The following is an 18,423-nucleotide window of genomic DNA, read 5'->3' as shown; positions in this document are numbered from 1 at the left end:
TGTATATGTCTTATTGTGTACCCAGAGTCTCTCACCTCTGTTAAGTAATGGGTAGTATGGTTCATAGTTAGTCCTTTGGAGTCATGATCACAGTGACGAAATCTTTCAGAGTTGTTTTTCTTTATGATGTATAAATTTTTTCTGGTTCTCACTTTGCATCATTTCTTGAAAGTCTTCCCAGGTTTCTCTGAAACACTTTCCCTTTTGTAATTATTCTTACGATGAAATAATCTTATTGTTCATTTGCCATAATTTGTTCAGCTATTCCCCAATTGATGAGCACCCTCTTAATTTCCAGTTCCTTGCTACCATGAAAAGGTCACTATAAATGTTTTTGTTCTTAGAGGTCTTTAACTTCTTTGATCTTTCTGTGGCTATTCTTTCTAAAAATTGTTATTTTTCCAGTAATATTTTATGGCCACAGATCACAAAATAGTATATCTCTGAAGAATCATACAAAGAATAATGAAAAGACTGTAGGAGTTGTCATCACAGAAATATATGACCATTAAAAAAGATGCCAGTCACATAATGAGAATGAAGGATAGATCATCTGGTGCTCCATTGGCATCCATGCAGCATGAAAAGAGCATGAGAAAAAGACCTCAGCACGTTGGGTGGATGGAGCTTCTCTGTACATGAATGAGAGCTATATAGGAAGGTCTAGTTGCCATCTGTATTGGTGGAGAAAGAACTGGCTTTGAGCATAAAACAATCCATGGGAGTTTGATTTCATTTATCGTAGTCATTGTATATATTGTTCTTTTGATTCTGTTCTCTTTGCTCTGAATCACTTCATATAAACCTTCCCTTATTTCTTCCCATTGGTCATTTTTTTGATAACAATAATATTCTGGTAAAGTCTTTGTGACAGTAATGAAAATGATCTTTAACTTGAAATGGAGATTGTAAATGTGTTGGTAATCATCTACTACTGATAGAGACACAATGATTAAGTTTTTTATGTTCCCAAGATTTAGGCAGGAAGTTGTGGTTTAGCGGAGAACATGGATATCTTTAATTTATAGCCTTTAAAAAATTCTTTCTTGGATAAGAAAAATAATTTCATGTTTTCAATTTCCTATTAATATTTTGAATGATGTAGATTAGCCTGAGCCCACTATAAACTGACCTTTCTCTTTGTTTTTTTCAGACTGACTTAGTAGAAGAGTATTTTGAAGCTCACAGCAGTTCAAAAGTTTTAACCTCAGACAGAACATTGCAGAAATTAAAAAGAACTAAACTGGACCAGGTGTGTTGCCAGAGCCATTCAGTGTAACATTTTAAAAATGGATCTTTATATGGGAACAGCAAGTCATGGAGGGTGAATACATGTAGACAAAATTAACATTTACTGATGTTCATATTTTTTATTGTATTACATGGTAATTAGGCATAAGTAGTAAGAAATTTGCAAAAATGACCATAATTAGTTTTATTATTTTTAGATAGAACAAATTTTAGGAGTTTCTTCCTGCCTTTATTTCTGCAGTATCTGTATTCAGCATTGGTGTCTTATGTTTTCCCTTATTTATGTCTTGTACATGTTAGTCCCTATTATTCAGCCATAACCGTTGATTTTTCATAACATTTAAAAATTTTTTCCTAGTTTTTATACTGTATCTGAGGAACCCTAGGCATCCATACTTACGTCTTCCTACCACATACATAGTTTCTGAAGTTCTCTGTGTATTCCCTCTCTTTTCTTCCACCGTCCCACCTCTCCTACAAGATGGGTTTTGTTGGTTCTTGAGTTTTGCATTCAGCTATTCCCTGATTGTCTTGGATGTGGGAAGGAGAGAGACTGAAGATCAGTCACTTGATAACCATTTATCTCCCTGCTGGGGAGACAAAGATAAAAATGACCTGGTCTGTGCCCTCCCTTTTTTAATGACAACCTGTCATCAAACTACCTTCCACGAATGGTCCAAATCAGGTAAAGCTTCAGGGTTTTACTTAGGAATATATAATATGATTTTAGGAACAAAGAGGGGCTTCTCATCATTACAGAATTTTGTTTCCATTTCTTTTGAAATGGCTGAAATTTCTGTTGGATTGATTTATTCCATTTAAAGCTTTTTATTCCTTGTTTAGAAAGAAGAGACTTATAATGCAAATGCCTTAGAGACTGAATACACTTATTGAATGGAATTCACTCATATGAAAACATAATCAGGAAATGAACTGCAAGTAACCTTTGTTAGAGGCTTTCACATTAAGGGAAACTTTCACAGCAGAAAGGCTTTGTAGTAGGTAGCATTCTTGGTATGCCAAAGCATCAGGAACACACAAGAAGTATCACTTAATCTTTTGTAGCTTTAGTTTCCTATTCACCTGAACATGAGTGGGTTGGACTAAATGTTATCTAAGATTCTTCTCAGCTCAGAAAATAAGAGGAGAAACAAAGAAAACAAAGGCTGGGAAAGAAAACATTTTTATTTACTATATAGTTTTACTTAGGATTGATCTTGTTAGCCTTCAGTTATGTGGTATCTGTGCCGTTTTGTCATGTTAGCCAATCTGATAGGTATAATGTGGTGCCTCAGAGTTGTTTTGATTTGCATCTCCCTAATCAATAGTGATTTGGAGCATTTTGTCGTATGACTATAGACAGCTTTAATTTCTTCCTCTGAAAACTTTCTGTTCATATCATTTGACCATTTATCAATTGGAGAATGACTTGTATTTTTGTACATTTGCCTCAGTTCTCTACATATTTTAGAAATGAGGTCTTTATCACAGACACTAGTTGTAAAAATTCTTTCCCAGTTTTCTGCTTCCCTCCTAATCTTGGTTGCATTGGCTTTGTACAAAAACTTTTCAATTTAATGTAATCAGAGTTAGCCATTTTGCATTTCCTAATGTTCTCTATCTCGTTTGGTTTTAAATTCCTCAGTTCTCCATAGATAAACTATTCCTTGCTCCCCTAGTTGCTGTGTACCCATTTGGACTTTATTTTGGTGTCAGGCATTGGTCTATGCCTAGTTTCCGCCTCATTATTTTCCAGGTTTCCCAGCAGTTTTTGTCCAACAGTGAGTTCTTATCCCAGAAGCTGGGATCCTTGAGTTTATCAGACAGCAGACTGCTATAGTCATTGACTACTATGTCTTGTGTACCTAACCTATTCCCTCTTAGCCATTACCAAGTGGTTTGATGATTGTTGCTTTATAATACAATTTAAGAACTGAAATGGCTAGACCACCTTCCCTAGCATTTCTTTTCATTTATTCCCTTGATATTCTGGACCTTTTGTTCTTCCAGATGAATTTTGATATTATTTTTTCTAGCTCTATAAAATAATTTTTGGTAGTTTGATTGGTATGGCACTGAATAAGTAAATTAATTTAGGTAGAATTGTCATTTTTGTTATTTTAGCTCTGCCTACCTATGAACAACTGATGTTTTTCCACTTACTTAGGTCTGACTTTATTTGTGTGAGAAGTGTCTTGTAATTGTGTTCATATAGACCCTGGGTTTGTTTTGGCAGGGAGACTCCCAGGTATTTTACAGTGTCTACTGTATCTTTAATTGAGATTTCTCCTTCTATCTCTTGCTGGTGGACTTTGTTAGTAATATATAGACATGCAGGTGATTTGTGTGAGTTTGTTTTGTATCCTGCAACTTTGCTAAAGTTGTTTATTTTTTTAAGTAGGTTTTTACTTGATTCTCTAGGATTCTCTAAGTATATCATCATATCATCTGCAAAGAGTGAAAACTTAGCTTCTCATTTGCCTGTTCTAATTCCTTCAATTTCTTTTTCTTCTCTTATTGCTAAAGCTAGCATTCCTAGTACCATACTGAGTAACAGTGATGATAATGGACATCCTTGTTTCACTCCCAATCTTATTGGAAATGCATCTAGCTTATCCCCATTACATATAATGCTTGCTGATGGTTTTAGGTAGATACTACTTATTATTTTAAGGAAGACTCCATTTATTCCTATGCTCTCCAGTGTTTTCGATAGGAATGTATGTTTTGTCAAAAACTTTTTCTGCATCTATTGAGATAATCATATGGTTCTCTTAGTTTTGTTGTTGATATGATCAGTTATGGTGATAGTTTTCCTAATATTGAACTAGCCTTGCATTCCTGGTATAAATCCTATTTGATCAAAGTGTATTATTCTCATGGGACAGCTAGGTAGTGCAGTGAATAGAGCACCAGTGCAGGAGTCAGGAGGACCTGAGTTCAAATCTTACCTCAGACACTTGACACTCACTAGTTGTGTGACCTTGGGCAAGTCACTTAACCCCAGTTGCCTCATCCTGGGTCATCTCCAGTCATCCTGATGAATATCTGGTCACTGAATTTACATGGCTCTGGAGGAGCCACCACCTCACTCTGGTGACCTGCACAGCCCTCCCTCACTCAAAACAAAGTCAAGTGCAACTCATGTCATCATTTCTCTGATGGCATGGTCTTCTTCGGCAATGAAGGACGAACAAACAACTAGTGTACAAGAAGGTATTTTTATTGGAAATGGCCTCACAGATGTAGCTTAGTGATAATCTCAGATTAAAAAAAATTCTTAACAAGTAAAGAAGACCTTTTAGAGGCATTAGAGTGTACTTGAAGAGATGGTAGTGGCATTCATCAGTAATCATTTGTTAAGCTCTTCCTATATACTAAGTAGTATAAAAAGAGGTAGAAGATAGGCCCTTCTCTCAAGGACCTTATAGTGTGAGGGGTGAGACAGCACACTAACAAATATATAAAAAGCAAGCTATGTACGGAATTAACTAGGAAACAGTTAACAGTGGGAAGGCACTAGAATTAACAGGACTTGGGGAAGGCTTCCTGTGAAAGATAGAGATTTTGGTTAGGACTTGAAGCAAGGGAGGCCAGTAGGTAGAGTTGAGGTAGGAAAGCATTCCAGGTATAGGAAACAGCCAGAGAAAATATCTAGAACTGAGAGATGTCTTGTTTATGGAACAGTCAGAAAGCTACTATGTTTTAGGGAGGAAGGCATAAGAAGACTGGAAAGGTTTTGATCCTGAGGGCAAGAGGAAACCACTGGAATTTATTGAGTAGAGGGTGACATGGTTGGATCTGTTCAGTGTCCCCATATAGGGTTGCAACCCACAGTTTAAGAGCTGCTGAAGGGGTCATGAGTGGAAAAAGTTTAAGAAGCCCTGCTTTATTTAGATAGATCACTTTGTAGACTGAATGGGTTGCAGTGAGAAGAAACTTGAGGCAGGCAGATCCAACAGCAAGATATTGCAATAATCCAAGTGTGAGGTGGTGAGAGCCTATACCATTATGTTGGCAATATTGGAAGAGAGAAGGGGGAATATTGGAGGGATGTTGCAAAGGTAAAACTGACATGCCTTGGCAACAGATTGGATGTGACGGGAGAGAGTGAGGAACCCAAGATGACTCCTAGGTTGTGAGTCTGAAGGACTGGGAGCATGGTGTTTCTCTCTACAGTAATAGAGAAGGTAGGAGGGAGAAAGCATTTAGGAAGAAAGAAAATGAGTTCTGTTGTGAACATAATGAATTTAGGACAGGGGTGGGGAACCTGTAGCCTTAAGACTACATGTGACCTGGGTTCTCAAGTGCATCCCTTTGACTGAATCCAAACTTCACAGAACAAATTCCTGTAATAAAAGAATTTGTAATGTAAAACTTGGGACCCAGTCAAAAGGCTACACTTGAGGACCCAGAAGGCCAGATGTAGCCTTGAGTCTGCAGGTTCCCCACCTCTGGTTTAGAATATCTACTGGACATCCAGTTCAAGATATCTGAAAGGTAGTTGGAGATTTGAGATTGGTGGTTAGCAAAGAGATTGGGGCAGAATAATGGTGGTTTCATAACTTTTTGCCAAGATTCTCATGGGCAAGATTTGGCTGTGTAATGGCTGGCTTTACCTGCTTTTGATCATAGAACTATAGCTGGAAGGGACCTTAGACACTATCTAGTACAACTCCTTCATTTTACATGTGAGAAAATTGAGGTCCAAAGAGGGTAAGTGACTTACCCAAAGTCACATAGGTCATGGCTGTCAGGCACAATTTGGTTTCCCTTTTTAGTCAGGGCTTTTTCCAATTTACTACAACTACCAGAGCAGCTGAGTTTCGTCAAGGAAGGGGAGGTAGGATGGCTTTCCTTATTCTAATGAAATACAGGTCTAGACCTCCCATTTCAATAATTTTTCTCCACATCCTGCAAAAATAAGTGGTTTGTTTAGAAATGATAGGACTAAGGAATTTCTTTGAATTACTTATTAGACTGTTGATATAAGTTTATATATATTTTTTCTAATCTTCTGTTTTTTTAATGGTATTTTTCAAAGTTACTGTTTGTGGCCCTGGGGCAAGCATTTTTATCACTTGTTTATGATAATGAGTTTTTACTGTAATTCAGAGAGTCCTTTCAATATTGTCTCTTCATGGCAAATTCACATATCAACAACTGTGAAGTATTTAAAATATTTAAGAAAAGAAATTATTTTAAGGGATCCTCAAGCAATTCAAAAGCAAGATGTTCCTTATCATTGACATACTAATTGCAAAACAGTCCTTTTATGAAACCAAGTCACCTGAGAATGTTTAAGTCTTAGCTTTGTTTCATTTGCTGTATGTAAACCCAGGGTCAATTTTCTTTTATTCCCTTTTAGCAAACTTTGCACAGCCTGTTGAGCAAGTTTTCTCCTTCTTTTTCTGCTGAGTTAAAACAATTAAATGAACAGCATGAACAGCTATTTCACAAGTGGATGTTACAATTACAGTAAGTATGATGCCTTAAAATGCTTACGGCAGTAATTGTATTTATGCTTGTGTACAGTGTTTTTTACTTTAGAGCAGTTTTATGCGTTATTTTGTTTTATGCATAAACCATATGTATTGTAAATATAAAATATGCAAAACAGCTCTTGTTCCTGTTTAATAAGTGGAAAGACTGAAGCACCTGAGGGGCAGAGGAGTGCAGTGGAAAAAGCATTGGCTCTGGAGTCAGAGGACCCAGCTCAAATCCTACTTCTGCCACTTTTTACTGTGGACAAATCACTTTATTTCCCAGGCTTCAGTTTCCTCATCTGTACAGTGAGAGTGTTGGACTAGGTAATTTTTCATATCCTGACATGTTTGTATCTGTGATCTGGTAAAGTGATACCAATTGCCTAGTGTCACATGGGAATGTGTGTAATGACATAGGGTGCAAATGGTATTATGGTTAGATCTTAGGTCTCCACTAGGTATAAGATAGCTTTCCTACCTTCTTTCCCCACTCTCCTGAAATTTTTCTTGGTCTGGGCCTTGGTATTAACCTAATTCTGATTCTTTGACTGTGGAATTGAGCATCCTTTGAAGCTCTCTGAAACCTAGGAAACCTAGTTCTCCGACTTTCAGTATGACCGATCACAATCTGACCTGTCTACTCCACTGGCCCAGTCCTTCCAGGATTTGTTCCTCTAAACTACTGTTTAGGGCCTATGGAAGTCTATCCTTTTCCTAGAAAATAGTGAGTATTTTCTTTCTGGGCTATTCACTTGGGAATTTTTGTCTTATGCCAACTCACCTCACTCTGAATGGCTATAGTCTTTGGCCCTTTTGAAAGCTTTTCACCCTTCTGCCTCTATTCTGTAAGCTCCAGAAGCAGGTTCTACTATGGATCTTTTGACTGGTTTAGTCCTAGAATGGTCATTTTTTTTTTTTTTTAGTACCTGTTGCTGCAGACCACAAGATCTGTCCAGAGCCTCTTGAGTCTGGGCTTCCATGGTTATGTTCCACCACTGGACAAGTTTCACCCTGCTTTAATGGGCCTACCCCAACTCCTTACTTTTGGCTTAACTAAAATGTTCAACAAATATTAGGGTCAGTAAAATCTGGACACCTGTAGTTCTGTACTAGAAATCCAATCATTTTGCTGTCATAAACCATTCTTAGCCTGCTTTTCTTTGCTTTTCCTCCTCTCTTTGTTCCTTTACCCCATCTCCTGAGAAGCAATTTCGCCAAGTCTGTATGTTGTTATTATAATCACTAATTAAAATTGTTGCCTATTTTACTATGTCAGTATGTGTTCACTTTCCATTAATTGATTAGGACTATTTCCCGATAGTGCCCCCTCCTAACATACGGTTCTCAGAAGTACATATAATTTAGTGTTCTTAATGCTCTTCTTGTCAGACATGCCATTGTTTTAGATTCAGCCACAACTTATATGCCTTTGTATCTATTGCTTTTCATACCTTTTAAATCTGAGAGTTTGTTGATGAGCTTTTTGTCCAGCTATACCAGTCTCATAAGACTCTTCACTGACTTCTTTATTGTCAGAATCAGTTTCAACTTTGATCTTAGCCTTTGAACTAGCTTTATGGGCATTAGCAAGTCCAAGGATTGTCAGTACTGATAAAGAAAGGACTTAAGAGCACAGGAAAGATTAGTTAGTAGTTCAGAAATTCATCAGCTTCTTAGAAGGTTGGAGCCCTGATCAGAAGCCCTCTTAAGAGGAGCTTCTTTTGTTAGGCTGGGCCCTGCATGAGTGGAGACAACTAATGGGGCAACTTTATCACTCTTTACTGGAGAGGGCTTAGTGCCTTTGGGTTCAGAAAATGGAAAAGCACCAGAAAGTAGAAATGTGCCAGAAACTCTTTAAATTATCAAACAACAGAAAAAAGTGAGAATAAGAAGTTGGAAGCCTAAGGTTCAAATTATACTGTGTTCAGCATTCCCTGTGGAGTGGTGTGCATTGTCTGACGAATAAGATCAACAAAGTAAATCAAGGATTTATCCTTGATTTTGCTTTTAATAGAAAGAGACAGGTAGATGGGGGCTCCCTATCACAGCATACCTCTTGGGTTGCTTCATATTCTGTAGCCAGAGCTTATCATTTAATTCCTTCAGCTGACCTGCTAGTTGTAGTATGTCATCACTGTGTTGCCATGTTTTATTTCCCTTTGTTCCTCACCCAAACATTCTCCACCATATATCCCACTTGAGGTGTGTGGATTTGCACACAGTTGAGTAATTTTTATTGTACAGTGCTTCCCTGCCTCCTCTTCTAGCCAGTCTATTCTTTTTTGTTCTGAACAGGGTATACTCACTAATTATAGTCATGAATCACACCCTGCCACCTGATACCTATTTGCTTATATTTACTCACTTTTTCCTTTGGTTATTATTTATAGCCCTAACAATTATGTATAGACATATGAAGCAGTGAATATCATTTCAGTCTGTTTTTACTTACTTTTCTCTTGTGTTTATTGAGCACCTCTAGTGCTATTTTTATATTATACTTGTTGGCCTTTTCATTTTATATTCAGCTTAGTAGATAAAATTTTGTTGCTTTTCACACCGTAGTTATATCTTTTGCACTCTTTAACTAATAATCTAGTTTTTAGAAGCTGCTTCTGGGCTTCTTTCGAATTTGTCCTTCCTATAGAGTTTAAGCCTACCTAATTAGATTAGCCAATCTGCAGACAGATGCATAGTTCCTTACCTTACTTATATGTTCTTGGCCAAGAACCCTTTTGTCTGTTTCTATGGTTCAGAAAACTAAATCCCAATCTCTGACAATTTCTTAGCCAGTTGGTTTACATTCAGTATTTTACTTTATTTTCTAATATTTTCAACTTAAGAGAAGAAAATCCTCCTGTGCTCTTAAGTCCTTTAGTCTTCTACCTGTGACTTAATAAACTTTTAGAGTTAGATAGGGTATAACATGGAATTCTTGCACCTGTAGCAGGGCACAACACATGAAGCTGGACCATTAGAGGAAGTGGTGCTGAGGATTAGCCACAGCCAGGAAAGAAATGAACCCCTTTCCCCGTCCTCTTGCATTCCAGAAATCCCTATAACAATTTCATTCATCTAATAATAGTTATGAATGTGTAACTTAAAAAATGTTTATAAATACCCACCATAAGCCAGGCACTATGCTAAACTCCAGGGATAAAAATACAAAAGTGAGACAGTCTTTGCCCTCCAAGAGCTTTTGAATTCTAGTAGTCTAATGGAGGGGGGGAGGTGGCAGCACATAAAGGTGATTAGTGTCCAGGTAAGGGAGCTGTAGTCTGAGGATTCACAGGGATGGTGAGTGGAGTTATAAGGTATTCAAAATGATTACCCCTTTCTGAGCAAAAGTCAGAAAATTATGTGTGGGAGTGGAGAAAGAAATCTGTGGGTGTGTGCCTGGGGCACATGGCAAGATACCTAGGGTGTATGGATGAATGGGATGTGAAGCATGGTCTGTTGTGGATTAGGGGAGTTTGCATTTTGTTCATTCACTAGTCAGGACAGTTTGACCCCCAGGTAGGAAATTCCAAAGCTGAGTGAACTTTTTCCTTATGGCAAAAGCTATTGGTCTCTACGCAAAGTGCCGTTGCAGGCAAGGAGAATGTAGCAAGGTAGGTCTCAAGGTGCCTGGCATAAATGACTGGATGAGAATGAGTTATGGATCTAAATATTTTTTGTTTTCACTTGAATTTTCCCTAGTGGGTAGCAGTTCTTATGTTTGACAAGTCTTCAGGGGCTTTCCCTCATATCCTGACTGTCCTTTTCTAGAAGACATCATTCCTGATTGTACATATCATATGTCTCTTCTTCAGTAGGATGTCAGGTTGTGAGGGTTGCGTTTCTTTGGCTTTGTATTTTAATACTTGGTATGGTGCCTTGGACAGAGTAGGCACTCAATAAGTGTTTGTTGGATTGAATCTGGACTACATGCCACAGGATCATAAGATCATAGATTTAGAGCTCAAAGAGGCCATAGGGTCAACCCTCTTCTACCTATTCTCTCACCTCCTGCATTTTACAGATGGGGAACCTGAAGCCCGGAGAGGTCCCAGAAGTAGTTGGTATTAACTTGCTCAAGATCCCAGAAGTTTTTGGTATTAGAACTTAGTCTTGATCCAAACCCTAATCCTGACTCCAGGTCTAGCACCTTTTCCCATATGACCACACTATCTCTCCTTTTCCCCCTTCTCCTCCTCATAAAACCCTCTTTTCCTTTCTTGTATTAAGGGTGTTCACTCAGCTATGTGATGTACACATATAGGACCATATATGCAAATAATGGCGTAAATAAAGATAAGCATTGGACTAATAAGAAATAGGAATTGTATTCTGCCTGTGGAGTTAGCTTTTTTGTTATTAGCTTTAACTCTCCTTTTCTCAGTGGCCATTTGTGACTCTCATTCATAAATGTTCGGTCTCCTTTGAATCTGTTTTATAATACTTTTAGTACCGTTTATTGAATTAACTTTATTTCTTCATTTGCTTATTATATTAACTTTTATTTTGCTCTCAACTTAATGTGATCAAATTTTAATGGTTTTCTCTTTGTCCTAGTATTTTAAGATAAATTGAAGAAAGTTCATGTCCACTTATCTGTGGTATTCATAACTTCATAGATTTTCATTGCAGTCTTTCTTTCATTATACATCTTTCATCTCAAAATATATTTAATATTGTTTACTTTTAAACAATTTCCCATTGTAGCCTACTTTTAGAAGACAGTTTGAGAGTAGAAATCTCCTTGATAAAGACTGAAACAAATTTTCATTCATATCTTAGTCATTTCTTCTTTGTGTACTACACCTTTCCTTCAGTCATTATGAGTAGGATTTAATGGTCTGTCATGACCAATTTCATCTAAGTACCTACTGGTGTAGACATATGCATCATCTTTTTTATTCATTCATATTTGGGTTTTACCATCACAGTAGCTTAAAAAATCAGAAACCCTGTTTGGCGCCCTAGAGTATATACAGTAGTAGGAACCTGCATAGACTTGAGCTTTTCAGGTGCTTTTTTTGTCATTGGTTCCCATATTAAAAGCAGATTTGTTAAGACCTAATTAAGGGTTCCCATTGATTTTCTATCTGGCTTGCTCTCTAGTGTATTCTTACAGTCTTTTGCTATTTGATAAGTTATTTAATGTCTATCTTTCAGTCTTCTGTGATCACACCTTGCTTTAAAAATATACGTTCAGTTGAATTGAACAAAATTTTTGTTACTTTGTGGATATATAAGGAAATGTTTATGTAAACCTTAAAAAATACTTTGTAAACCTTAAAAAATACTCTGGAGATTGTTCTCAGTTTGGTTACTTCCCATTTTTTAAAGAAAGGTCGCTTTTATCTTTGCTGATCTTTTTGACTCTCCCTTTGTGGGGGGAGAGCATAACCCTTTGTACCTCTTCTGTATGTTTATATTCTATTTTGCATTATGTTTTTGTATATCTTGTTTCCTTCCCTGTATTATAATTCCTTTGAGAGCAGGGATAGTTACCTCTTTATGCAACCCCCTAGCACAGGAATTTTTATGTAGTAGTTGCTGTAAAGTTTGTAGCTTGAATCACTAGCCTTTTGATTATTTTCCCATTTACCAGCTCTCTTAGCACTCTTTGCTGCCACAGATTTCAGTTCACAAATTCTCTTATTCAGACCTATAGCACTGGCATAGAAGCATTTACATAATCTGGATTGACTTAAAAAAATAAACAAACCAACTCTTTTCATAACTGTTTGTGTGGTTCATTGAATGATTCAGCTTCTGTCTGCTTTTCTGATGTTTACATGTCTAAAATTTATATATCCCTGGCTGTGCCTACCTTGAAAGGTCTGTGCCCCAGAGCGGTATCCTGAGTGAAAGAGGATGTAGATGCCTTTTGTGGGGAGGTTGGAGAAAGGATGCCTGGATGCATAGCTTCAAAGGAGAGGGATTGTCTTTGAAGTATCACAAATGACAAAAGCAGGGTTCCACTGGAAGCTCCGTTGACATTTCTTACTGTTGTGATCATAGAAATCTGTTTTGGTTGTAATTCTAAACTGAAATTGAAGGTGGTACTGTATTGAATTATCAGACCCCAAGAGAAATTAGTTGATTGAGAAATTGGAACTAGGAGGTGCTGAACTGTAATTTCACAAATGTTTTTTCCTATAGCCTAGGGTTCAACATTGTGCTTTATGGACTGGGCTCTAAGAAAGAATTACTAGAGAAATTTCGTGCCTCCATGCTGCAAGATTCAGTTCATGTTGTCATCAATGGGTTTTTTCCTGGTATTACTGTAAAATCAGTAAGTGTATCAAATATATTGAAAGCATTAAGAGAAAATAATTTGTTAATTCTTTATCACTGATATGGATTTAGTTTCATATTTTAATATAACTAATTTAGAGAGGTTTCTTTGGACTTTATAATGTTTCTGAAATGTTATAGTTATCTGTGTATTCTGTGAATTTGTCTTTTCAAAACAATGCTTAAAGACTGTTCCTCAAATACATTTCTGTTACTAATTTCACATCTGTGTGGTATCACATTCCTAGGCCTGGAATTGGGGATCCAGCATTGCCAGCTCATAATGTTGCTTCATTTTCACACTTGCCAGCCCCTGCAACCTGCAAGTGCCATCTGCTAGGTTTCTATTGCCACCACTTTCCCTAGATTTCTTGGGTTTCCTTTCCTAGGACTTCTGTGGTGAGAATTCTATAGAATTTCACTTTTACTCGATTCCTAAAAACAGTATAGAAACTTCTTAGGTGTTTTAAAAGAGGATTTAGTACAAAGAACTACAGGAAAGACATGACACTGAAGATAACATAAAAGGGGAAGAGAGGCTCTCACAAATTGTAGAGGAAATAATTTCATCCTGGTTCTAAGCAACCAGGATATACTTTCCTTATTTTCTCTTTTCTTAATCTCTGAACTGGTCTTGACCTTAATATTAATTTATGTCTAGTTCCTTTTTAATAAATTTGGTAGATCTGGCAGCTATACCTCAGTCCCTTAAAAATCTCTGTCTAGCCCTAGATTATAGATATGGAAGTATAGGTTTCAGTTCCAGTCATTCTTGGAATACTTCACCTAAGACCTACCAACTATAGCCTTGGTAAAATCACTGCCCACGCTTACTGTACCAGAAAGACTTTCCTCACTTAAGTTTTGTACTGGTGTCAGTGATCCTTCCTTGGGACTGGGTAGGGGAGAATTTGTTTTATTTCTTACCCTCAGTCTGTCTGAGACATTGTACTAGCTAGATCTTTATTGCTATTTGAATTATCTTTTACTTGAAGCAGTTGTAACCTCATGAGTTGTAGATTGGTCCCACACCAGACCCCTCTCAACTTGGATTCCTGGGATGTGCATACCACAGCTACTGCAAGAGTAGTTTCTGCTCCCAGGCTAATAGTCTCTAATAATCAGCCTATGCTCCCTTATGTCTTTTCCCTTACTCCTCACACTCTGTAGCCAATTGGTACTATCTTTCTGTATTCTTGGGACTATTCACTTATTTATTCCAGGATGCTAAATTTTGGTCCCTTCCCCTAAGGATTATATTCTGACGACTACATATTTTTTACTTGTATTAAAAACCAGGAACGCAAAGACGTTAGTATTTTTTAAAAAGTTTGTCATATCTCTTAATGATCTGTGGCCCTACTACTTCAGGAATGCAACCAGCCCTGAATTTATACCTGAAGACCTGATCTAAAGATCTATATTTGGAGCCCTCTCAATGATGAATACCCTCACATCTTCCAGGTTTGCCGAGGTTTTCCCTGGGGTCATCTGGAAGTGACTTGTTTATAATTCTTGTTAACATGTCTTCAGTTCCTTTGTAATTGGCTAAAGATGTGGAACAAATTAATTCCTCAACATGAGGAATGTGGAAAGGACTTGTAGTAGGCCTTCAGCTTCTTGGAGAGGTAGATGCTCCAGACATGTAATCTTACCTTAGGGTTGAAGGCCCCTCCCTTCAGTGGGAAGAAAGAACTTCTGTTTCATTAGAGAATTGATTCTTCTGCTTTGGACCTGCATAGTTCACCTGATTCACAGCATAGGATAGGGGCAAGGTCCCAGTTGCTTCTCTACGTCATGGCTCCGTGTGCCCAGTTGCTTATCCCTTCTGGCTCCTTTAACTCTTGGCTTGGTCCAGCAGCCTGTCTTGTGCTGTTACTGATGGTTCTTGTTGCTTCAGCTGCCAGTTTGACTCCAGAATTCTTTGATGCTTCACTGCTGCTTTTGCTGCTTCATGGAAGCCTCCATCACTTCCCTCTCCCTTCCTCTTATGGAGAGATAGTCAGGGCCAATATGACTGCACTTGATGACACTTTTCTAGCTCATTTATTAGTAAGACCCACAGCCCCATTTAGCCATACACAAAAGAACCCTTGAGGCCTGACTTTTCTGACTGAGCCTCCCAGCCATGCTCCTCCTCATTTACTTCTTTCTTTTCTTAGGCTTTTGGCCACATTCCTCTGACAACATCTTTTGTTTAGTCTTTCTGAGATTAAGGAGCATATCTTTGCACCTGTTTTCATTTGACTTTTTGATTCCTGTTATTCCTCCTTTCCTAATAACTGCAAGCCATGATGTAGAGAAATGTAGAGATGATACAAGATGTAGATAGAGAGAAACTGAGATGTAGAGGAACTGCAAGAAAGCACTAGAAATACTTGAAGGGTCTGTGACAAAAGCTGATAATCAGTCCTGCTGTGAGGCCACAGCACCTCATATCTTTGCCCCTCATATTGTAGTGTTTGCTAGATGTTATAGAGGAAATAAATGCTAATTTCTGTATTTGCAAGTTTTTCTAGTGTTTGCAGAATACATTTTCTTCCTTTTGTCTCTTTAGCAAAAGTTCTGGTTACTATCTCAGTGTTCTTATCCTTTAGTTCCCTAGTGTTCTTTTCTTCATTATACAGGTAGTGCAGTGGGTAGAGTGTTGAACTTAAGTTAGTATTTGATTTCAAATCTGGCTGTAGACACTAAATAGCTGTGTGAGCCTCGGCAAGTCATTTAACCTCTCTCAGCCTCAGTTTACTCATCTGCAAAATGGAGATACTAATAATAAATATCACCTACCTCACAGGGTTGTTGTGAGGGTCAGATGAGATAATGTATGTCAGACACTTTGAAAACTTAAAGCATCATCATCATCATCATCCTGTCCTGTCTCTTTAGCAGTATTTTATTCAGAAAATTTTATTGTAAGGTAATTTTAAAGCCCAACACAGTTTTCAGGTACAGAGTTGTGAGTATGCTAAACATATTTGGGAGGGGGAAATCTAAGCCTATTATTTTATTGCCTATTCTTGTTACTCAGTAAGATCTAATACAAATAGCAATGTTCTACTTTCTATTACAGATTCTGAATTCTATAACAGAAGAAATTCTTGATCATATAGGAACTTTCCGAAGTGTGCTAGATCAGCTGGACTGGATAATCAGCAAATTTAAAGATGGTAACATAGAATCTCTGTAACTTCAGGTGGAATTGAATAGGCATTTTCACTTATTCTCCTGGAGTTAAATGTAATTTTTATGTGACATAAAATAATTGCTTACTTTGTTTTAAAAATGAAAGCTTCTCCTCTCACCACTCCCTGTTCTTTATGCATATTATTTGAATTTCTCCTCTGGTCCTTGAACAAGCTGTATGCTCAGGACTCTTACTTAACTTTTTATTTTAATGTTTATTTATTTATTTTTAGATTATGACATTCATTTCCACAAAATTTTGAGTTCCAATTTTTCTCCCTATCTCTCCCCTCTCCCTACTCCATAATACCTTGCATTCTGATTACCCCTTCCCTCAGTGTGCCCTCCCTTCTATCACACCCCACCCTTCCCTTATCCCCATCTTTTTTTTCTTGTAAGGCAAGATAGATTTCTATACTCCATTACCTGTATTTCTTATTTCCCAGTTAATATGCAATAACAATTCTGAACATTCCTTTCTAATACTTTGAATTCCAACTTCTCTCCTTTCCTCCCTCTTCACCCATTCCCACTGAGAAGGCAAGCAATTCAATACAGGCTATATATGGGTCCTTTTGCAAAAGACTTCCATAATAGTCATGTTGTGTAAGACTAACCATATTTCCCTCCATCCTATCCTGTCCTCCATTTATTCTATTCTCTCATTTGACCTTGTCACTTCCCAAAAGTGTTTACTTCTACTTACTCCCTTCTATCATCCCCCCCACCCCACTTGTCCCCTTCTCCCCTACTTTCCTGTAGTGTAAGCTTGATATTCATACCAAATTGAGTGAGCATGTTATTTCCTCCTTCAGCCACATGTAAAGAGAATAAGCTTCACTTTTCCCCTTTCACCTCCTTCTTTTTCTCCTCCATTGAAAAGATTTTTCTTATCTCTTTTATGAGTAATAATTTGCCCCATTCCTTTTCTCTCTTTCTCCTCCCAATATGTTCCTCTCTCCCCCCTTAATTTTATTTTTTATAGATATCATCTCTTCTGATTCAACTCAACTTGTGCTCTCTGTTGATATGTGTGTGTGTGTTTGTATAATCCTTCCACCTATCCAAATACTGAGACAAGTCTCAAGAGTTCCAAATATTATCTTTCCATGTGGGAATATCAACAGTTCAACTTTAGAAAGTCCTTTATGATTTCTCTTTCCTGTTTACCTTTTCATGCTTCTCTTGAGTTCTGGTCTTTTCATCAAGAATGCTTGAAAGTCCTCTATATCATTGAATGATGTTTTTTTCCCCTGAAGTATTATACTCAGTTTTGCTGGGTAGGTGATTCTTGGTTTTAATCCCAATTCCTTTGACTTCTGGAATGTCCTGTTCCAAGCCCTTTGATCCCTTAATGTAGAAACTGCCTTATCCTGTGTTATCCTGATTGTATTTCCACAATACTGTAATTGTTTCTTTCTAGCTGCTTGCAATATTTTCCCCTTGAACTGGGAACTCTGGAATTTGGCTACAATATTCCTAGGAGTTTCTCTTTTTGGATCTCTTTCAGGAGATGATCTGTGAATTCTTTCAATATTTATTTTGCCCTCTGGTTCTAGAATATCAGGGCAGTTTTCCTTGATAATTTCATGCAAGATGATGTCTAGGCTCTTTTTTTTTTCTTTTTTTACCATGGCTTTCAGGTAGTCCCATAATTTTTAAATTTTCTCTTCTAGATCTGTTTTCCAAGTCGGTTGTTTTTCCAATGACATATTTAACATTGTCATGTATTTTTTCATTCTTTTGGTTTGGTTTTGTAATTTCTTGGTTTCTCATAAAGTCATTAGCTTCCATATGCTTCACTCTCATGTTTAAAGAACTATTTTCTTCAGTGAGCTTTTGAACCTCCTTTTCCATTTGGCTAATTCTGCTTTTTAAAGCCTTCTTCTCCTCATTGGCTTTTTGTACCTCTTTTGCCAATTGAGTTAGCCTATTTTTCAAGGTGTTATTTGCTTCAGCATTTTTTTGGGTCTCCTTTAGCAAGCTCTTGATTTCAAGGTTTCCTATGGCCTGAGCCCATTGCTTATTTATTTTGGAGGTACTGGATGCAGAAGCCTTGACTTCCTCTGACAGTATGCATTGTTCTTCCTTGTCCGAAAGGATGGAAGGAATTACCTCTTCACCAAGAAAGTAACCTTCTATGGTCTTATTTTTTTCCCCTTTTTTGGGCATTTTCCCAACCAGTTACTTGACTTCTGAATCCTTTGTCAAGAGGAGA

General features: G+C 37.4%; 1 protein-coding gene across 7 annotated transcripts in view; it reads left to right on the top strand.

The window, feature by feature from the left end:
- Positions 1-18,423, top strand: part of ORC2 (origin recognition complex subunit 2) — a 57,308-nt gene that overhangs the window by 27,710 nt on the left and 11,175 nt on the right. For all 7 annotated transcript variants that reach the window (XM_072617242.1, XM_072617248.1, XM_072617244.1 and 4 more), the window contains 4 exons: positions 1,154-1,252; positions 6,620-6,729; positions 12,888-13,020; positions 16,093-16,189. In XM_072617242.1, the coding sequence (XP_072473343.1) occupies positions 1,154-1,252; positions 6,620-6,729; positions 12,888-13,020; positions 16,093-16,189 (439 nt within the window). The remainder of the gene's footprint in view (positions 1-1,153; positions 1,253-6,619; positions 6,730-12,887; positions 13,021-16,092; positions 16,190-18,423) is intronic.

Source organism: Notamacropus eugenii, chromosome 6 (assembly GCF_028372415.1).
Source record: "Notamacropus eugenii isolate mMacEug1 chromosome 6, mMacEug1.pri_v2, whole genome shotgun sequence".
NCBI lineage: Eukaryota > Metazoa > Chordata > Mammalia > Diprotodontia > Macropodidae > Notamacropus > Notamacropus eugenii.
This window is presented reverse-complemented; position numbering and strand designations above follow the sequence as displayed.